The sequence below is a fragment of the Taudactylus pleione genome, unplaced genomic scaffold, assembly GCF_031769625.1.
Source record: "Taudactylus pleione unplaced genomic scaffold, aTauple2 ptg001036l, whole genome shotgun sequence".
Lineage (NCBI taxonomy): Eukaryota > Metazoa > Chordata > Amphibia > Anura > Myobatrachidae > Taudactylus > Taudactylus pleione.
This window is the reverse complement of record NW_028285437.1, coordinates 234,467-252,500: the sequence shown is the minus strand read 5'-3', so window position 1 is coordinate 252,500 and position 18,034 is coordinate 234,467. Positions and strand designations below refer to the sequence as shown.

The 18,034-nt window shown below is 48.7% G+C and overlaps 1 protein-coding gene across 3 annotated transcripts in view; it reads left to right on the top strand.

Annotated features, from left to right (window-relative positions):
- The window catches only part of LOC148454025 (RING finger protein 145-like), a 55,416-nt gene extending 39,606 nt beyond the window's left edge, over nucleotides 1-15,810 (top strand). For all 3 annotated transcript variants that reach the window (XM_088461337.1, XM_088461335.1, XM_088461336.1), the window contains exons 7-11: nucleotides 838-978; nucleotides 10,226-10,408; nucleotides 11,713-11,860; nucleotides 12,660-13,016; nucleotides 14,657-15,810. In XM_088461337.1, coding sequence (XP_088317463.1) covers nucleotides 838-978; nucleotides 10,226-10,408; nucleotides 11,713-11,860; nucleotides 12,660-13,016; nucleotides 14,657-14,992 — 1,165 coding nt within the window. In that variant the 3' untranslated portion in view covers nucleotides 14,993-15,810. The remainder of the gene's footprint in view (nucleotides 1-837; nucleotides 979-10,225; nucleotides 10,409-11,712; nucleotides 11,861-12,659; nucleotides 13,017-14,656) is intronic.
- Nucleotides 15,811-18,034: the final 2,224 nt, after the last annotated feature.

Genomic DNA, 18,034 nt, shown 5'->3' with positions numbered 1-18,034 from the left:
TATATATATATATATATATATCGCTGTGTCTGTGATATTATACAGTGTTGCTGAGTGCTGCAGGTCTCTGTGTATATATATATCGCTGTGTCTGTGTGATATTATACAGTGTTGCTGAGTGCTGCAGGTCTCTGTGTATATATATCGCTGTGTCTGTGTGATATTATACAGTGTTGCTGAGTGCTGCAGGTCTCTGTGTATATATATATCGCTGTGTCTGTGTGATATTATACAGTGTTGCTGAGTGCTGCAGGTCTCTATGTGTATATATATCGCTGTGTCTGTGTGATATTATACAGTGTTGCTGAGTGCTGCAGGTCTCTGTGTATATATATATCGCTGTGTCTGTGTGATATTATACAGTGTTGCTGAGTGCTGCAGGTCTCTGTGTATATATATATATATATATATATATATATCGCTGTGTCTGTGTGCTGTTATACAGTGTTGCTGAGTGCTGCAGGTCTCTGTGTATATATATTGCTGTGTCTGTGTGATATTATACAGTGTTGCTGAGTGCTGCAGGTCTCTGTGTATATATATATCGCTGTGTCTGTGTGCTGTTATACAGTGTTGCTGAGTGCTGCAGGTCTCTGTGTATATATATATATATATCGCTGTGTCTGTGTGCTGTTATACAGTGTTGCTGAGTGCTGCAGGTCTCTGTGTATATATATATATATATCGCTGTGTCTGTGTGCTGTTATACAGTGTTGCTGAGTGCTGCAGGTCTCTATGTGTATATATATCGCTGTGTCTGTGTGATATTATACAGTGTTGCTGAGTGCTGCAGGTCTCTGTGTATATATATCGCTGTGTCTGTGTGATATTATACAGTGTTGCTGAGTGCTGCGGGACTCCGTACTGTCTCATCGGACTGACGTTCACGGTCTCGTACCTGGCGGTGGGAATGCTGAATCTCTGCAAGTTCTTCCTATTGGGATTTGCTGCCTTTGACGATGGGAATGTCCTGCACAGGTGAGTGGACACTACAGATACCCGTATATGGCAGATGCCAGTAGAACCCTCCCTGGCAGAATGCTGTGACATGTGGTGGAGGGGAATAGCAGCCCCGGTCACTTAGTTGATGTGAAGGGTAAAGCTTTAATGCTACATCATGCAGTCACCTAGCGATATGTTTGCTTCCCTCTGTGTGATGACTGATTGGGGAAGACCCCCTCCTGTATCAGCGTGACCCCTGCCCCCGTACACATATTATCCAGTTCCAGCACAAAATAATCTGCGGTCTCTCCTGCACAGAGCCGGGAACTCCACCCAACCAGACACTTTATGGGATGAGTTGGAACGGTCACCTCGAGCCACCCAGCATCCGCGTCTGATCTCACTACGGGGCCTATGTACCAAACCTCTGTGCCCCTTCTATCAGGCAGAAACAGCTATTTCCACGTCACCTTCACCAAATTAAGTTAAACTATTATTAAGCCTATAAGGTCCGTATCTGAGCACACTGCTGACCGCATACAATGTATAGGGACGATGTAACTGAGCTATTTATCATCATTATCTGAGAACAGGTTGTCGTATCCTGACCGCTAATGTCATCTTCGGATGATGTTGGCACGCTCTTACCAATGGTAAGGGGTACCGCAGTGCATTGAGATCCTCTTATTAGAATGATAGCTTTACGGTATCCTGACCGCTATTTATCTCTGCGCTGGGTGACTGATATAATTCAGCATCCGCTCTCCGTGCTGCTTATCCTCATAAGCCCGTTACCAGCTGCCTGCCATACAGAAATACACTAACACTACAAATAACAGGATAGCGCTTCAATAGAGATTATATAATATTATCACTCAACTGAAAATAAGATATTTCAGCACGGCTCCTTATAAATAGAATACACATTTATTATACAGAATGAAAAATAAAAAATCAAAAGGGAGAAATACTGTACAAAATATACTAAAATTATAAATAAAAATCATGACAAAGAAATTAAATCTGTAATAAGAATATAGAATAGTGTCCTTGTAGCTGCAATGTAAATGTAGACTAATTCATATATAATAATTGTCTGAATGTCCCCTATACAGGGGAGTAACACAGGGAGTAGTAACACAGCGTCTGCCTATACAGGGGAGTAACACAGGGAGTAGTAACTCAGTTTCTGCCTATACATGGGAGTAACAGAGAGAGTAGTAACACAGTGTCTTCCTATACAGGGGAGTAACAGAGGGAGTAGTAACAAACCGTCTGCCTATACATGGGAGTAACATAGGGAGTAGTAACAGCGTCTTCCTATACATGGGAGTAACATAGGGAGCAGTAACACAGCGTCTTCCTATACATGGGAGTAACATAGGGAGCAGTAACACAGCGTCTTCCTATTCAGGGGAGTAACACAGGGAGTAATAACACAGCGTCTGCCTATACAGCGGAGTAACAGAGGGAGTAGTAACACAGTTTCTGCCTATACATGGGAGTAACAGAGGGAGTAGTAACACAGTGTCTTCCTATACAGGGGAGTAACAGAGGGAGTAGTAACAAACCGTCTGCCTATAAATGGGAGTAACATAGGGAGTAGTAACAGCGTCTTCCTATACATGGGAGTAACATAGGGAGTAGTAACAGTGTTTTCCTATACATGGGAGTAACATAGGGAGCAGTAACACAGCGTCTTCCTATACATGGGAGTAACATAGGGAGTAGTAACACAGCGTCTTCCTATACATGGGAGTAACCTAGGGAGTAGTAACACAGCGTCTGCCTGTACAGTGGAGTAACACAGGGAGTAGTAACACACCGTCTGCCTGTACAGGGGAGTAACACAGGGAGTAGTAACACACTGTCTGCCTGTACAGGGGAGTAACACAGGAGTAGTAACACACAGTCTGCCTGTACACGGGAGTAACACAGGGAGTAATAACACACCTAACACACCGTCTGCATGTACAGGGGAGTAACACAGGGAGTAGTAACACACCGTCTGCCTGTACAGAGGAGTAACATAGGGAGTAGTAACACACCGTCTGCCTGTACAGGGGAGTAACACAGGGAGTAGTAACACACCGTCTGCCTGTACAGGGGAGTAACACAGGGAGTAATAACACACCGTCTGCCTGTACAGGGGAGTAACACAGGGAGTAGTAACACACCGTCTGCCTGTACAGGGGAGTAACAGAGGGAGTAGTAACACACCGTCTGCCTGTACAGGGGAGTAACACAGGGAGTAGTAACACAGTGTCTTCCTATACAGGGGAGTAACATAGGGAGTAGTAACACCGTCTGCCTGTACAGGGGAGTAACACACGGAGTAGTAACACACCGTCTGCCTGTACAGGGGAGTAACACAGGGAGTAGTAACACAGCATCTGCCTGTACACTGGAGCAACATAGGGAGTAGTAACACAGCGTCTTCCTATTCTGGGGAGTAATACAAGGAGTAGTAACACAGTGTCTGCCTGTAGAGGGGAGTAACAGAGGGAGTAGTAACACAGCGTCTTCCTATACATGAGAGTAACATAGGGAGTAGTAACACAGTGTCTGCCTATACAGGGGAGTAACACAAGGAGTAGTAACACAGTGTCTGCCTGTACAGGGGAGTAACAGAGGGAGTAGTAACAGTGTCTGCCTATACATGGGAATAACAGAGGGAATAGTAATACAGCGTCTTCCTATACATGGGAGTAACAGGGAGTAGTAACACAGTGTCTGCCTATACATGGGAATAACAGAAGGAATAGTAACACTGTGTCTGCCTATACAGGGGAGTAACACAGTAGTAACACAGAGTCTTCCTTTCTACTTCAGGGTCCATAGGGGGTCCACAGGGTATAGGTTGGGAACCAAATCCGGGCACCACGCAGTTAAAGCTTTTAGCTCCCAGGATGCACTTGGGTCCACTCTCCCTATAACTCCGGCCAGAGGCACCTCAGTTTAAGTTGGTGCCTGGCCGGAGTCGGGTCACCGTTACTGCAGGGGGGCTGCTTAGCAGCCCCTAAGCTTAAAATTTATTTTAAAGAGTTTTATTTTATTATTTTTTACTACTCTTCAGAGCGGCAGCATCAGACTGTCCAATGGACGTCTAAGCTGCCGCTCCTACACCTCGCCGGCGATGCGACGCTAGTACAGATCTGGGGATCGCAGCAGGACCCCAGAGTCTGTACTAGCCGGGCTCTGGAGGAATCCCTGGGCTGCTGCCGGATCGACGGGGTCAGGTAAGTCGCATGGTCACCGCTTGCGGTGACCCGTGTGTACATGCAGCCTTATGCCTCCAGTCTCTGGGGACAGACCGGAGGCGCTAGCGGTGGCGGCGGGCTACCCTCCATGGAGGCATACCCCGCGTGTCCACTAGCCCACCAGGGATTATAGCGGCAGCGGGAGCCGGCATCCCGGGGGCTTAATTGCTAGCCAGGGGAGGAAGCCTTCCCTGTCTAGCGGCTCCTCCACCTCAGCTCAGCGCGCCTTTCAATACTACAGTCTGGCGTCGCTGAGCTGCTTCCTCCGCGGGCCACGCTTCTTCTGAGGTCTCCAGTGGCCATTTTCTCTCTGTGGTGCTGCAGAACTCTTAGGATGTCAGTGAGCCCAGTCCCCCTGCGTACCTGGCCATTTGGGTGAGTGTACACAGCGCTATAGCCTTCCCAGACACTGAATCTGGGCAGTTGAATGTAGCGACATTGTGCAGTATATTATATGTCATGCAAATGTATGTACAGTATATATTTTTCTGCATTGTATGTGACTTATGCTAGTGCTGACTGTCTGTACTTTATTCTCTCACCTGTCAGTGTATATCTATCCCTTTTCTTTATCTGCCCTAATACAGGTGTACCTGGGGTGGTTCTGAGACCTCACATATATATACTTGTTAATATTTGTGAGGTTTGTCACATACTATTGCGTGCTGCACGTTGCCATATTTTAGATGGAACTGTGTGTTGCATACGCTGATAATGGGTCCCTGCAGCTAATCTTAGCGTCAGTCAGGACCGGTATGGCGCTGCTTAATATTTCCGTCAAGATAGTCAGATATATCTGACCAGGAGATTGCACACGATACTGCACCCATTATTGCGATCCTGCAAGTCATAGCCTGCAGGAATTAGTGCAGAGGATTTTAACTCAGAAAGGTTTATGTATGCGGCACCATCTGGTGCCGGGCCCCTTGCACGACCCCCTTAAAGGGCGGTTTATTTCTCAGGATCCTCTCCTTTGAGGATCGCCGGGCGGGCCCCATTATCGTCACTCGCTTGGAGTTACTTCACCATACTGCCTCTTTCAACTCGGGGTATCTCGCAATTTCTTGCAATTTACCCCTGTGTCACAGACTATCGCTCCCTGCCGGGGTTTTCCACAGTACATGAATTACCTCCGATACCACATCGGTCTGTCATTCCCCTTGCAGGGATTACCACAACGGCCACCCTGGTGGATGTCGTTTTCTACGAAATACTAAATGGCATGATATACGCCCTGTGGTTACTTCCCAGTGGCTCTGCCGTGAACTGGATGGCTCATTCCCTCTCACATGGGGGGAGCCAATTATTATCCCTGCTTTGGGGCTGGTAGCCAGGTTCATTCTGGATATAGAGAATGTCGATCCTGCACCTGTATCATACATTTCCCGTTTCTGCCCAGCGGGTGGATCTCATGGCGGTAGTCTGGCTGTCGCCGGATACGAGGAGTCACAAAGACCTCCTGTTTCCCATTCCCTGAGGGTCCTCACAAGTAATGGAAATCTCCTTCTGGGGTGGATTTGTATGTTATTCGTCGGGTTACAGGCATTAATCCGCCTCCCATCCCGGCCTGAACGGATTTTACGGATCCGTAGGTGGTAACTTTGCCTGAAATCAATGTACTCGTTTTCAGGGCCTGTTGCCCGTCCTACCATGGCCATCGCATGGTGATGCTTTTGTAACGTTTTTCCCCTCCAACACGTCTGGGGTTCAAATATCTTTTGCCGTTCACATAAAATATGCAGTGGTCATATGTGGGATTACCTACATTGGATGCCGGTCTTCTAACTTTCAGGGTTTCGGCTGCGACTGTATCCGCCACAATACCCTATGGCTGCGTTATGGGAAAGCAGAGGTGCAGACTCCTTCCATGGGGAAGATCTTGTTTGGTCCTGACCTTGACAAGATTGTTGCATCTTTGGCAGTATCACTAATGGGGAGATACCGTCTTTAGCTACTCCCACTACATTCGGACTAACTCTGTTAAGTCTTTTTGTTCTCAGGGTCAGCCTAAAGACCTGTTTTTTCCTAGGCTGTCGGCCTCCACGGGGGCCACCATATCCAGTACCGAGCAGTCCTGGACTTCTGGATGACCCTGCTTCTACACCTGAGGATAAACCTTCAGTCTGACAGGACAGGTCTACTTCTGGGGGATTCCAGAGTGAGGTACTGATTCTCAACGGCCTCTCATTGCTCAGGCGGCCTCCTCACAGGCGTTATTACACGGGCCCTTCTTCAGACCGATCAGGGCCTTACAATCCCAGAAAGCTATACAATCTTTGCGGTAAGCAGAGCTATTTCGGCCAGCCTCACTATCTCAGCGAGGGACTGGTTGTTCTACTTACTTTCTGGGGCAGTGACCGACTGGTCCTCATTTGCCTATACTCTGCCTGAATCAGATTCCAAGGGTACCTGGACTCAGGTGGAATCCTCCATGCTCCATCATCCGACGTTTGGAACCTGGGGATTTTATGGTATATCTGAGTGTTCAGGATACGTACCTACGGGTACATACAGAGCCCTCTCATCAGCATGGGTTCAGGTTTGCTGTGCCACAGCAACACTTGTAAGTTTCGGGCTCTGCCTTTTGGGACTGTCCTCAACTCCACCGGGGTTTACCAGCTTTATGGATTTTCTGACAGTTCACCTGTTCAGGGTATCCGAATGCTCCTTTCTCTGGACGGTCTCCTGCTTTTAGCAGGATCACCAAGGTACTTTACCGCCAGGTCAGGATAACCGTGGCTTCTTCTCGGCACAGATAATTAGTCTACGGAGAAAAAGTCCTCCCTGCATCCCTCACAGGGTTTTCTTCATCTGGGAGCACTGCTGGATTCTCGGAATCTGAGAATTTTTCTGGCGTAGGACAAGATCTCCACTCTTCAACTTGGAGTGTGCGGATGTCTACGCAGTCGACATGTGTCATTACTCTTTGTGATGCGCGGTCTACCAGAGTGTCTACCTTTTGGTAGGGTGGAATGTGCTCAGTTCCATTCCAGGCCTTGCCATAATTGACTCCTCTCCAGATGGATCGAGTTTTTTCCATCGGATCGCTGTTCGAACGATGATGCTTTCGGAGTCGTTCTCTGTCCAGGTGGCTATGGCCATCTCGTCCAGGGTATTCTTTGCTACAGACAGTGTCTGGTCCGCATTCGTTTCGGGGCAGTTGGACGTCTGTCGCTTCCGCTATGCCACTTAACTTGTTGGTACCTTAGGCTGTCTTGGGCCTTCACTCTGGCCTAACCCATATGTCACGGTAAACCTGAATAGGTTCAGTCCGACAGTGTCACAACAGTGGCTTCCATCTAGGCAACACTGGTAGTTGGGTGGCAATGACAGGAATGTCATACATTCTGACATAGTCCAAGGGTCTTCTCCTGGCCAACTCTGAAGTGTTCATTCCCGGAGCTCTCCATTGGGAAGCGGGCTTCCTCAGCCGTCACGACGTGCATCCCGGGGACTAGTCTCTTCTCCAAGAGAGGTTTCAACTCCTGGTGAGCAGAGGGGGCCTCCCTGAGGTGATTGATCCTCATGGCCTTCTGACTCTATCACACATTACCGGTGTTACAGTCCAGCTCTAGGAGTACTGAAGCTACCTTCAGTGACTGTTTGTCAGTGAAGTGGTCCTTCCACTTTGTGTACCTGTGTCCGGTCTCCCTTCTTCCTCGAGGTCTTCGGAAGTTTAATTCGAGACGGAGGGGTTTGCCATCTGGGGGCTCCAGTTCGTCCCAGACATCACTGGTACTAAGATTTTCGGAGTCTCCTCATCGATGCTCCGTTCCTACTGCTTCACTATCTGGACCTGTTGTCTCAGGGTCCTTGTTTTCCCTGGACCTGGATCGTTTGTCTTTGACTGCGCCCCTACTGTGGTCCTAGGGCTTCCCTGGCTCTGTCTTTATTGAGATGTTTAGAGCAGATAGGCCAGACTTTGCTGGGATCTGCCACGGACTGTGGCATACATAATTCTTATGGTATCGTTCCTGTCGATACGATCCTCCGGTGTCCAGGATTTCCAGACATTCTGGCATTCCTTCCGGCTGGCTTGGGTTTCACCCTCAGCCTGGCCTTCCTGACAGTGCGGATCTCTACACTGTCGGTATGGTTAAGAAGATATGGAATTGCTCCACTCTGGTATCCAGCTCATCCTTTGGAGTGTTTTCTGGATTATGCCTCAATTTGTCTTCCCTAGGGACTCCTTGGGAGTTAGTAGTGGTTCTTTGTTCCCTCCGGGGACAGTCAATGGAACCGCTGGTTGTGATAGCCATTACATGGTCTATTGTTTAAGCTCTCTCTCTCTCTCTCAAGGTGTTTATATCAACCAGGAGAGTGTCTGAATTGGGAGCGTTCTCATGTGGCTCCCTCTTCTGGAGGGCATCATGTCAGGGTGTGAGTTGCTCTCGCCCTGTGTTTCTTCTTAGAGTGGTTTTTAGGTTCCACATTATTCTGGAACTTATGGTACGGCCATTCAGTCCCCAGTCCTCTCGGCTGGTGTGGTCTCATTGACTGTGGTCCGGCCTCTTTGGCTTTATGTGATCCGTTCAAGTTCCTTATGGAAATCGGACTCCTTATCAGTGGTCTGCGGTTTCTGGTTTTCACAGGAACGGATGGCCGGCCTATACCCAAATGTTGGCTGGATGGCCTCGTATGTCTTCCACAGGGGCTACACATGGGTGGGCATTTCTGTCGTTGAGGCTTGTTTTTTCTCGGGCCAGGTAACCCTCGTGGGCGGCTCGCTGTGACGCCTCGGCTGTTTTGCCTTACTAGGTGTCCACGTGGTCTTCTGTCCACACCTTTTTAAGATTCTAGGCATTGATTTCCTTTGCCTCTCAGGATGCTTCCTTTTTGGCGACGGATTCTCCTCTCAGCACAGGAGCGTCCCCACCCTTGGTTGAACTGCTTTGGGACATCCCCAAGGTCAACCCTGTGGACCCCCTATGGACCCTGAAGTAGAAAACAAGAGATATGGTAAGAACTTACCTTTGTTATCTCTGTTTCTACTAAGTCCATAGGGTCCACAGGGCGCCCGCCCTGACGCACTTGGCTTCATATGGGCTGTGTTACTGGTCACCGGTTTCCCGTCTCCTTTTCTGTGAGTATGGTTCTAGAGTGTTCCAGTTTTCTCTCTCTTTTTCTCTCCTCCGACCTTTGGCTACTTACAAACTGAGGTGCCTCTGGCTGGGGGGCGGGGTTATAGGGAGAGTGGATCCCAGCGTCTGCCTATACAGGGGACTAACAGGGAGTAGTAATGCAGTTTCTGTCTATACATGGGAGTAACAGAGGGAGTAGTAATGCAGCGTCTTCCTGTAAAGGGGAGTAAAAGAGGGAGTAGTCGCACAGCATCTGCCTGTACAGGGGAGTAACATAGGGAGTAGTAACACACCGTCTGCTTTTACAGGGGAGTAACATAGGGAGTAGTAACACACCGTCTGCTTTTACAGGGGAGTAACATAGGGAGTAGTAACACACCGTCTGCTTTTACAGGGGAGTAACATAGGGAGTAGTAACACACCATCTGCCTGTACAGGGGAGTAACACAGGGAGTAGTAACACACTGTCTGCCTGTACAGGGGAGTAACACAGGGAGTAGTAACACACTGTCTGCCTGTACAGGGGAGTAACATAGGGAGTAGTAACACACACTGTCTGCCTGTACAGGGGAGTAACACAGGGAGTAGTAACACACTGTCTGCCTGTACAGGGGAGTAACACAGGGAGTAGTAACACACACTGTCTGCCTGTACAGGGGAGTAACATAGGGAGTAGTAACACCGTCTGCCTGTACAGGGGAGTAACATAGGGAGTAGTAACACCGTCTGCCTGTACAGGGGAGTAACAAAGGGAGTAGTAACACACCGTCTGCCTGTACAGGGGAGTAACAGAGGGAGTAGTAACCCAGCGTCTTCCTATACAGGGGAGTAACAGAGGGAGTAGTAACACAGCGTCTTCCTATACAGGGGAGTAACAGAGGGAATAGTAGCACAGCGTCTGCCCATACATGGGAGTAACCTGTTGTTTGTCTGCCTGCACAGGGGAGTAACAGAAGGAGTAACACTAATGCTGCTGGCTGTACAGTCGGGACTCCTGGATCTGCAGGTCCTACAGAGAACTTTCCTCCTCAGCATTATCCTCTTCATCGTGGTCACCTCCATCCTCCAGTCCATGATTGAGATTGCAGATCCCATAGTGCTGGCCCTGGCAGCTACCGGTAACAGGTATCACGTATGTGTATGATCATGTATGGAGTGTTATAAAGCAGCACTGGCCTCAGATGTACTGTAAGGGTTTAAGCATGAGGATGGAGACAGGGCTACAGGAAGCCAGCCTGCTTTATGCTCATACCCTACATGTGACGTCATGGGAGTGTCGTGTCTTAGTGTCCCAGCTGACTGTGCCTTCTGTGCTTGCAATACTCCAGTCCCTCAGCGGGCATTGCCAATCGATGCTATAGACACTGGATATCCTCTGAGGCCCTGTGACTTGTAGGTCCTAGAGGGAAACCACTCATTCTCCATCATCCTGTGACCTAGCAACAGAGGTGTCACCGTGTAACGTTTCTGTCAGTGCTGTGTCCTTGCAGCGGAGGGGTCACCGTGTACCACGTTGCTGTGTCCTAGCAGTGGAGGGGTCACCGTGTACCGCGTTGCTGTGTCAGTGCTGTGTCCTAGTAGCGGAGGGGTCACCGTGTACCGCGTTGCTTTTGTCAGTGCTGTGTCCTAGATGCAGAGGGGTCACTGTGTACCGCGTTGCTGTGTCCTAGCAGCGGAGGGGTCACCGTGTACTGTGTTGCTGTGTCAGTGCTGTGACCTAGCAGATGAGGGGTCACCGTTTACTGCGTTGTTGTGTCCTAGCACTGGAGGGGTCACCATGTACTGCGTTGCTGTGTCATAGCAGCGAAGTGGTCACCGTGTACTGCGTTGCTGTGTCAGTGCTGTTTTTTAGCAGCGGAGGTGTCACCGTGTACTGCGTTGCTGTGTCAGTGCTGTTTTTTAGCAGCGGAGGGGTCACCGTGTACTGTGTTGCTGTGTCAGTGCTGTGACCTAGCAGATGAGGGGTCACCGTTTACTGCGTTGCTGTGTCCTAGCACTGGAGGGGTCACCATGTACTGCGTTGCTGTGTCATAGCAGCGAAGTGGTCACCGTGTACTGCGTTGCTGTGTCAGTGCTGTTTTTTAGCAGCGGAGGTGTCACCGTGTCGTTGCTGTGTCAGATATGTGGCCTCTCAGCGGAGGGGTCACAGTGTACTGCGTTGCTGTGTCAGTGCTGTGACCTAGCAGTGGAGGGGTTACCGTGTACCGCGTTGCTGTGACCTAGGAGCAGAGGGGTCGCCATGTACCGTGTTGCTGTATCAGTGCTGTGACCTAGCAGCGGAGGGGTCACCGTGTAACGTTTCTGTCAGTGCTGTGTCCTAGCAGCGGAGGGGTCACCGTGTACCGCGTTGCTGTGTCCTAGCAGTGGAGGGGTCACCGTGTACCGCGTTGCTGTGTCAGTGCTGTGACCTTTGTGGTGTCTACACTCAGGAGTCCATGGAAACACGTGCGCGGGGTCGCTGTGTGCCTCTTCCTGCTGGTGCTGCCGTCTGTCATGGCGTACAAGATCTGCCATTTCTTCCGTATGGACTTCTGGCTGCTCATCCTTGTGTCCAGCTGTCTCCTGACTTCCCTGCAGGTATGCGGCGCACAGTGATGGGATCGGTGATACCGGGGACAGAGATAGGACCCTTAGATTGGGGCATTATAGCTGCTGCATCTGATAGAAGCTTATTTATTTAGTTATTTCACTGTTATTCTTTAAACATAACTTATTAGCGATTAGACCCAGTGATAGCGACAAGCTGTGCCCCAGCAGCACAGAGTATATCAGGAGATGAGTGATGTGTCAGTGAGGACAGGGCTGCATGTGACAGGGGCAGTGACATGATGTGAGGAGGGGAATGGGGGCAGCAGGAAGTCACAGACAGAATTATATAGTGGGAAGAGCAGGGTCCCCAGCAGCACAGAGTATATCAGGAGATGAGTGATGTGTCAGTGAGGACAGGGCTGCATGTGACAGGGGCAGTGACATGATGTGAGGAGGGGAATGGGGGCAGCAGGAAGTCACAGACAGAATTATATAGTGGGAAGAGCAGGGTCCCCAGCAGCACAGAGTATATCAGGAGATGAGTGATGTGTTAGTGAGGACAGGGCTGCATGTGACAGGGGCAGTGACATGGTGTGAGGAGGGGAATGGGGGCAGCAGGAAGTCACAGACAGAATTATATAGTGGAAGGAGCAGGGTCCCCCAGCAGCACAGAGTATATCAGGAGATGAGTGATGTGTCAGTAAGGACAGGGCTGCATGTGACAGGGGCAGTGACATGATATGAGGAGGGGAATGGAGACAGCAGGAAACCACAGACTGTGTTATATAGTGGGAGGAGCAGGGTCCCCAGCAGCACAGATTAGTGATCCTTGTTGCTCTGTCTGTAGGTACTGGGCACACTCTTTATTTACGCCCTGTTGTTGATGGAGCTCTTCCTGGACAGTCGGGTGGAGCAGATGGATGAGATTATTTACGGTGTGAATGCCGTGAGCCGCGTGCTGGAGTTTCTGGTGGCGCTGTTTGTGGTGGCTTACGGCACGTGGGAGTCCATGTTTGGCGAGTGGAGCTGGTTGGACGTCTCGATCATCATCGTCCACTCTTACTTTAATCTCTGGCTCCGGGCACAGTCGGGATGGAGGAGCTTCCTGCTGAGGAAAGATGCCTCTAAGAAGATCAGGTCTTTGCCCAGGGCCACGAAGGAGCAGCTGAGGGCCCACAATGACCTCTGCTCCATCTGTTTCCAGGTAGGTGAAGCCGGGGTCGGTGTAGTAATAAAGAGTAACGCTGCTTCCAGCCTGGTGTCATGGAGACGATTCGCATGGACTGACCCGTCTGGCTGGTGAAAGCTGAGGCTGAGCTTAGTACATCCCGGCCATGGAACGTGGTTGGGAATGAGGAGTTGAGTCTTGGGGAAGGTGGGAATGGATGAAAGACGTGATCCGTGCAGCTGGTACGGCGTAAGCAGCTTGTGGGCCCAGTAGGAGGTTCTGCACGTGGGGCTATGGCGGCTGGCAGGAGATTTAGTAGTAGTGGGGTCAGTCTATTATCAGCATCCTATGAGCATAGTAGGAGGCTCTGCACATGGGGCTATGGCGGCTGGCGGTGTTGGGTTAAAAGGCAACCACGACAATGTACACGTGTGTCTTCCAGATCCTGCATGTACAAGACTTCCTGATTTAGTCCATGGCCGTGATCAAGGGCCAACAAGGCAGACCCTCTCCAAAGTGCAAATCCCCCCTTCCAAATAGTCTGTGCTCGATCCCCCTTTAAGATGATACTAGGCTGCAGATGACTAGAGTAGGGATGGAAATAATTGGGCTGTACCAATCAGAATTCAGCGTCCAACGCTGGTGACCGCTTCTGTCTCTGCCTCTTCACATCCGGGAACATAAGGAGCAGAGCCGGCATCTACATTTATCATTTCCAAAGTAAACGTTGGCACAGAGAGCAGGGGGCAAAGACTTAGAGGGATGAGGATTAAAGAGTCATAAGCAGTAAATAAGTCTTGTATCGAAAATCTACCAAAGCCCATAATGATTCTGTGCACATGGGAAAGAAGCATTTTTTATTCTAAAAAGAAGAAAAAAGCATCAAAATGTATTTACGTCCAACTCTGCATAAGCCCCCCCCCCCCCCCCTATATATGTTCTGCAAATGAGGTGGAACGAGGGGTTTAATCTTGTCGTGTGTTGAGCCTATAACGGGACGCTGCAGGCGGTGTAGATTCCGTCAGGCGTGAGAATACAAAAGTGTTTCTTCTATACCGTATAGAAAATGCGGCAATTAATATTTCTAAACGTTACCACTCTCTCTGGCTTAGATGAGGAATGACCCGACGTGGTCACCGTACTGACCCATTGCGTTACCTGGCTAATTAGTGGCGTTAGAAGCTGATGAATATAAGGGAATCTTACACACACACATCAGTTGGGTATTACATATGGAAATATACGGATGCTGCAGTGCATAGAGGCGTTCCATGTCTGTGCTTTTATACAAGTCTCTAACGTAATATCTGTAATAATTTACAATTCCGGGTGTTATTCCTTATATACACACATTTCCCTCCTGATGTCATTACCTTAGTGTTCATAACTATTATACAGGTATCATGTACAAGACTCTATTCCCCTATTCCCATCCGGTGTGTAATATACCGTACTGATCATTTCGGCACTACTTGTGGTTCTGAGTGTAGTGAGTACAAATTTCCTATCAGACTGTGGTGTCCACACTAGATGTATATTGTGGACTATGCTTTGCTCCTGGTTATGTCTTTGTTCTACAGGTTCATGGTCATCTGGTGGTGACAGCAGCTATTTACCTATTGAATTCACGCGAATATTTGTCTTTCTGTCACTTATCGCATTTTCCGTCCCTGCAGGAAATGTCGGTGGCGGTCATCACCTCATGCAGCCACTTCTTCCACGCGGACTGTCTGCGAAAGTGGCTCTACGTCCAGGACACCTGCCCCTTGTGCCACCAACAGGTGAAGCCACCCGGCACTGCCAGGTTGGGGGAAGAGTCTCAGACGCAGGAGGAAGGTGAAGGCCCCGGTGTAGTAAACGGTCTCGCTGGAGCAGAGGAGGAGGTGAGGTCAGATATAGAGATGAACGAGGAATCCAGCGCAGTGGAACAAGTCCGTGCCGGGCTGGAAACCGCTGCAGGAGGACACGGCGATGTGGCTGACGCTGAACATACGGAGTTGCTAGGGCGGTGAATGGCTGACGATCGTAAAACTTGGAAAATGCATAAGTGAGAGACTCAGGAGTAGATGAGAGACTGAATAACGCCAGGGACAGAGAGATGACGACTCGGGAGAGCCGAGCCTCAGTGATGTCTTACAGTATGAGAGTCTTCGGGAGAGGTTATCCGGAATAACGTCACTGCTTACCCGCTGGCTGATACGGTACATCAGAACCGCGCTGTGATTGTCCAGAAATTCTCTGCCGTTCTAGAGAGCAGTGGATGAGGTGATTGAGGTGATTCAGGTATTTGGTACTATGGGAGGGGGGTTGTATCTATTAATATAAAGCTATTAAGCACAGCATTGAGGAGATCCATGGCTCATCTGTTAGGATTTTAGCTACTTGAACAGTACGACCAGGACAGAAGCCTTTTGTGTGTAATAAAGTCATAAACCCAGCCGGACTGGAGGCTCCCTGGGAAATGGAGAAGCTCTTTCACATTACGGCTGCAGGATCATTGTTTACTCTAAAAAATATAAATGTAACGTCAGCTCTTTATTAGGACCAGCACGAGAACCTACAGCATTAAGGGGGAGTTGTGCAACACTCGGTGTAACGAGCCGGTCACCGCTCAGGTTTTCCCCCGATTTATGACCGATATGCAAAGAGATTTTCTGTGCCTGTCCCTCAGCCTGGCGTTATGTGCTGTTCTCATCAAGCCATACTGCGGACTCTCGTCAGCCGCTCGCCTTTGTATTCTACCTCTATCTCTTTTGTTATACCGTGCTGCCTTCTCCTCTATATACACTATGCACAGTAATGTACCAAATAAATATGGTCTCCAAACACATGTGAAGCTTTTTGTCTACTGCTTTGTATCATCGTATTTCCACATTACAGGGTATTAAAAGTAATTCAGGTGTTTCAGATGTTGCATGTATAAAGCTCTATACAGCACCTGCAGAATTAAATCAAACTGTTTCCACCTTTATTTACACATTATAACTAGTAACATGATAGTAAAAGTTACATTGACACACAATATAATGTAATGAGTAAAATCCCTGGTTTGGATAAGTGGTGATACCTATTATAAGCTTGTTCTTGTACAGCCAGTGACCTTCCAGATCACACATCGGGCTAATTGGCCGCCACCTGTAGTGTTTCTGATGACCTCAGAATAAAACCGGCGGCTCCTTGAGGATTCAGCTTCTAGTAGTGCAGGGAACTCGCCATGGCTGGAGAGGCGCTTTCCCAAGAGCCCCGTGATGAAGTTGTGGATGGGCACAAGTTAGGAGAAGGTACAATAAGATCCCTATTTTACTCTCCCTCCATATACAGCACAAAGCATCACTAAAGCTGCACACACCTAAAGATTTTCTGTCCAACTAGGTGATTGGTTGGAATGAAAATCTGGTGACGTATGGGAGTAACTGATGATCAGCAATTTGCTCCTAAATGCCAGAAAACAGAGGAAAATGGCGTCAGACAAGTTTGTTAAATGTTTGATCTAAACAATTTGTTCAAACAACAGTTTTTTGTCCATTTTTCGGCAAATTGCTGATTGTCATTTACTTTCATACGTTACCAGATTTTCATTCCAACCAATCAACTAGATGGACAGATAATCTTTACGTGTGTACCCAGCCTAAGAAGCAGGAAGCGTAGGGCACCACCAACACCTGGCCTAGCCCGGGCCGTCCCTCCAAACTGGATGCCCGAGCCAGGAGGACACTGAGCAGGGAAGCTACAGGGATCCGTGAAGTCTTTGTGGCTGAGATTGGCCGGTCTGTCCATGTGACGACTATCTCCCACGCCTTACACAAAGCTGCCCTGTATGTCAGGGGGCAGGAGAGAAACCTTCTGAGAAAGAAAAGTTTTATTTATTTTCCAGGGTGTAATGTGTCAAAAGGCAGCGATTGTATCAGGGTATGATGATTTATATAGGCCCTGTATGACCATTATGGAGCTACTTCTGAGGTGCCACATATAGGATACCTGACACGAGCTTAGTTATATCCTCGCTTGGGCCTTATATAAAGGCGTTCCATAAATCAGGTCCTGAATTCCGTCCACTCCCATCCAGTAAAGACACGATCCTCTGACAAATCAACCGGTGTGAGTTTCTAGGCCTGGCAGTGTGCGAAGCAATGAGAGACTAGGACACAAGCCTGTCCCTCCTCCTTACCATTCCCCACCGTACTCACTGATCATGTGGTTATAGATGGGTCATTTTGTACAGTTTTTAATGGTAAATGCAGACAAGGGAAAAGCTTACAGCGACCAGACTTAGGGGCATATGTATCAAAGCTTGATGTGAGATAAAATTGTGAAAAATATATCACCAACCAATCAGCTCCAAACTATTATTTCATACTGTATAGATCTCACAATTTTATCTCACATCAAGCTTTGATACATATGCCCTAAGTACATGCACACAATACAAAGAGTTGCTGTTTTTCAGAAATCATTTTGTACTGTAGTAATTGGGTAATGTGTCGCCCTAATTCCTTTAGTACATTCTGTAAGCTTCCTAAAGTCATAACACTGTGAAATTGCTCTGTCTGTGCAGGAATAGCTGAGGAAAATGTGAGTGTGGTGTTTAGTTTCTGCCACTGGAGGGCGCACTGGGGCCAATTACTGTAAACAAGGATCCTTTTCATGCATACAACAAATACTTCTCTCAGCTTGTCACTAGATGGCGCTACTGTTATAGCAGCTAAGATAAAGTCCTATTTATGGCCATTTAAAGGATCCCAGAAGTAAATCAGCCCAGGAGTTGGTCACTTGGGTGTCCCAGCTGCAGATCCCGCCTCATACACAAGGTGACAGCATAGTTATTACATAAGCGTACGGGCAGCACATGGCGCAGGGTCTAGAAATGCTGCCTCGCAGAGCTTGGGTCAAACCTTTGCATGTCATCCCCATGTTAGCATTTGTGCTCCTGTCTCCCCTCCCACAACCCAAAGGTGTGCTGGTGCTGGTTGGCTACTTGGCGTCCCCATGTGTGCTGTTTGCTGCATGTGAATTGCATTGCACATGTAGTTCATGTTACATGGCAGTCTGGTAGC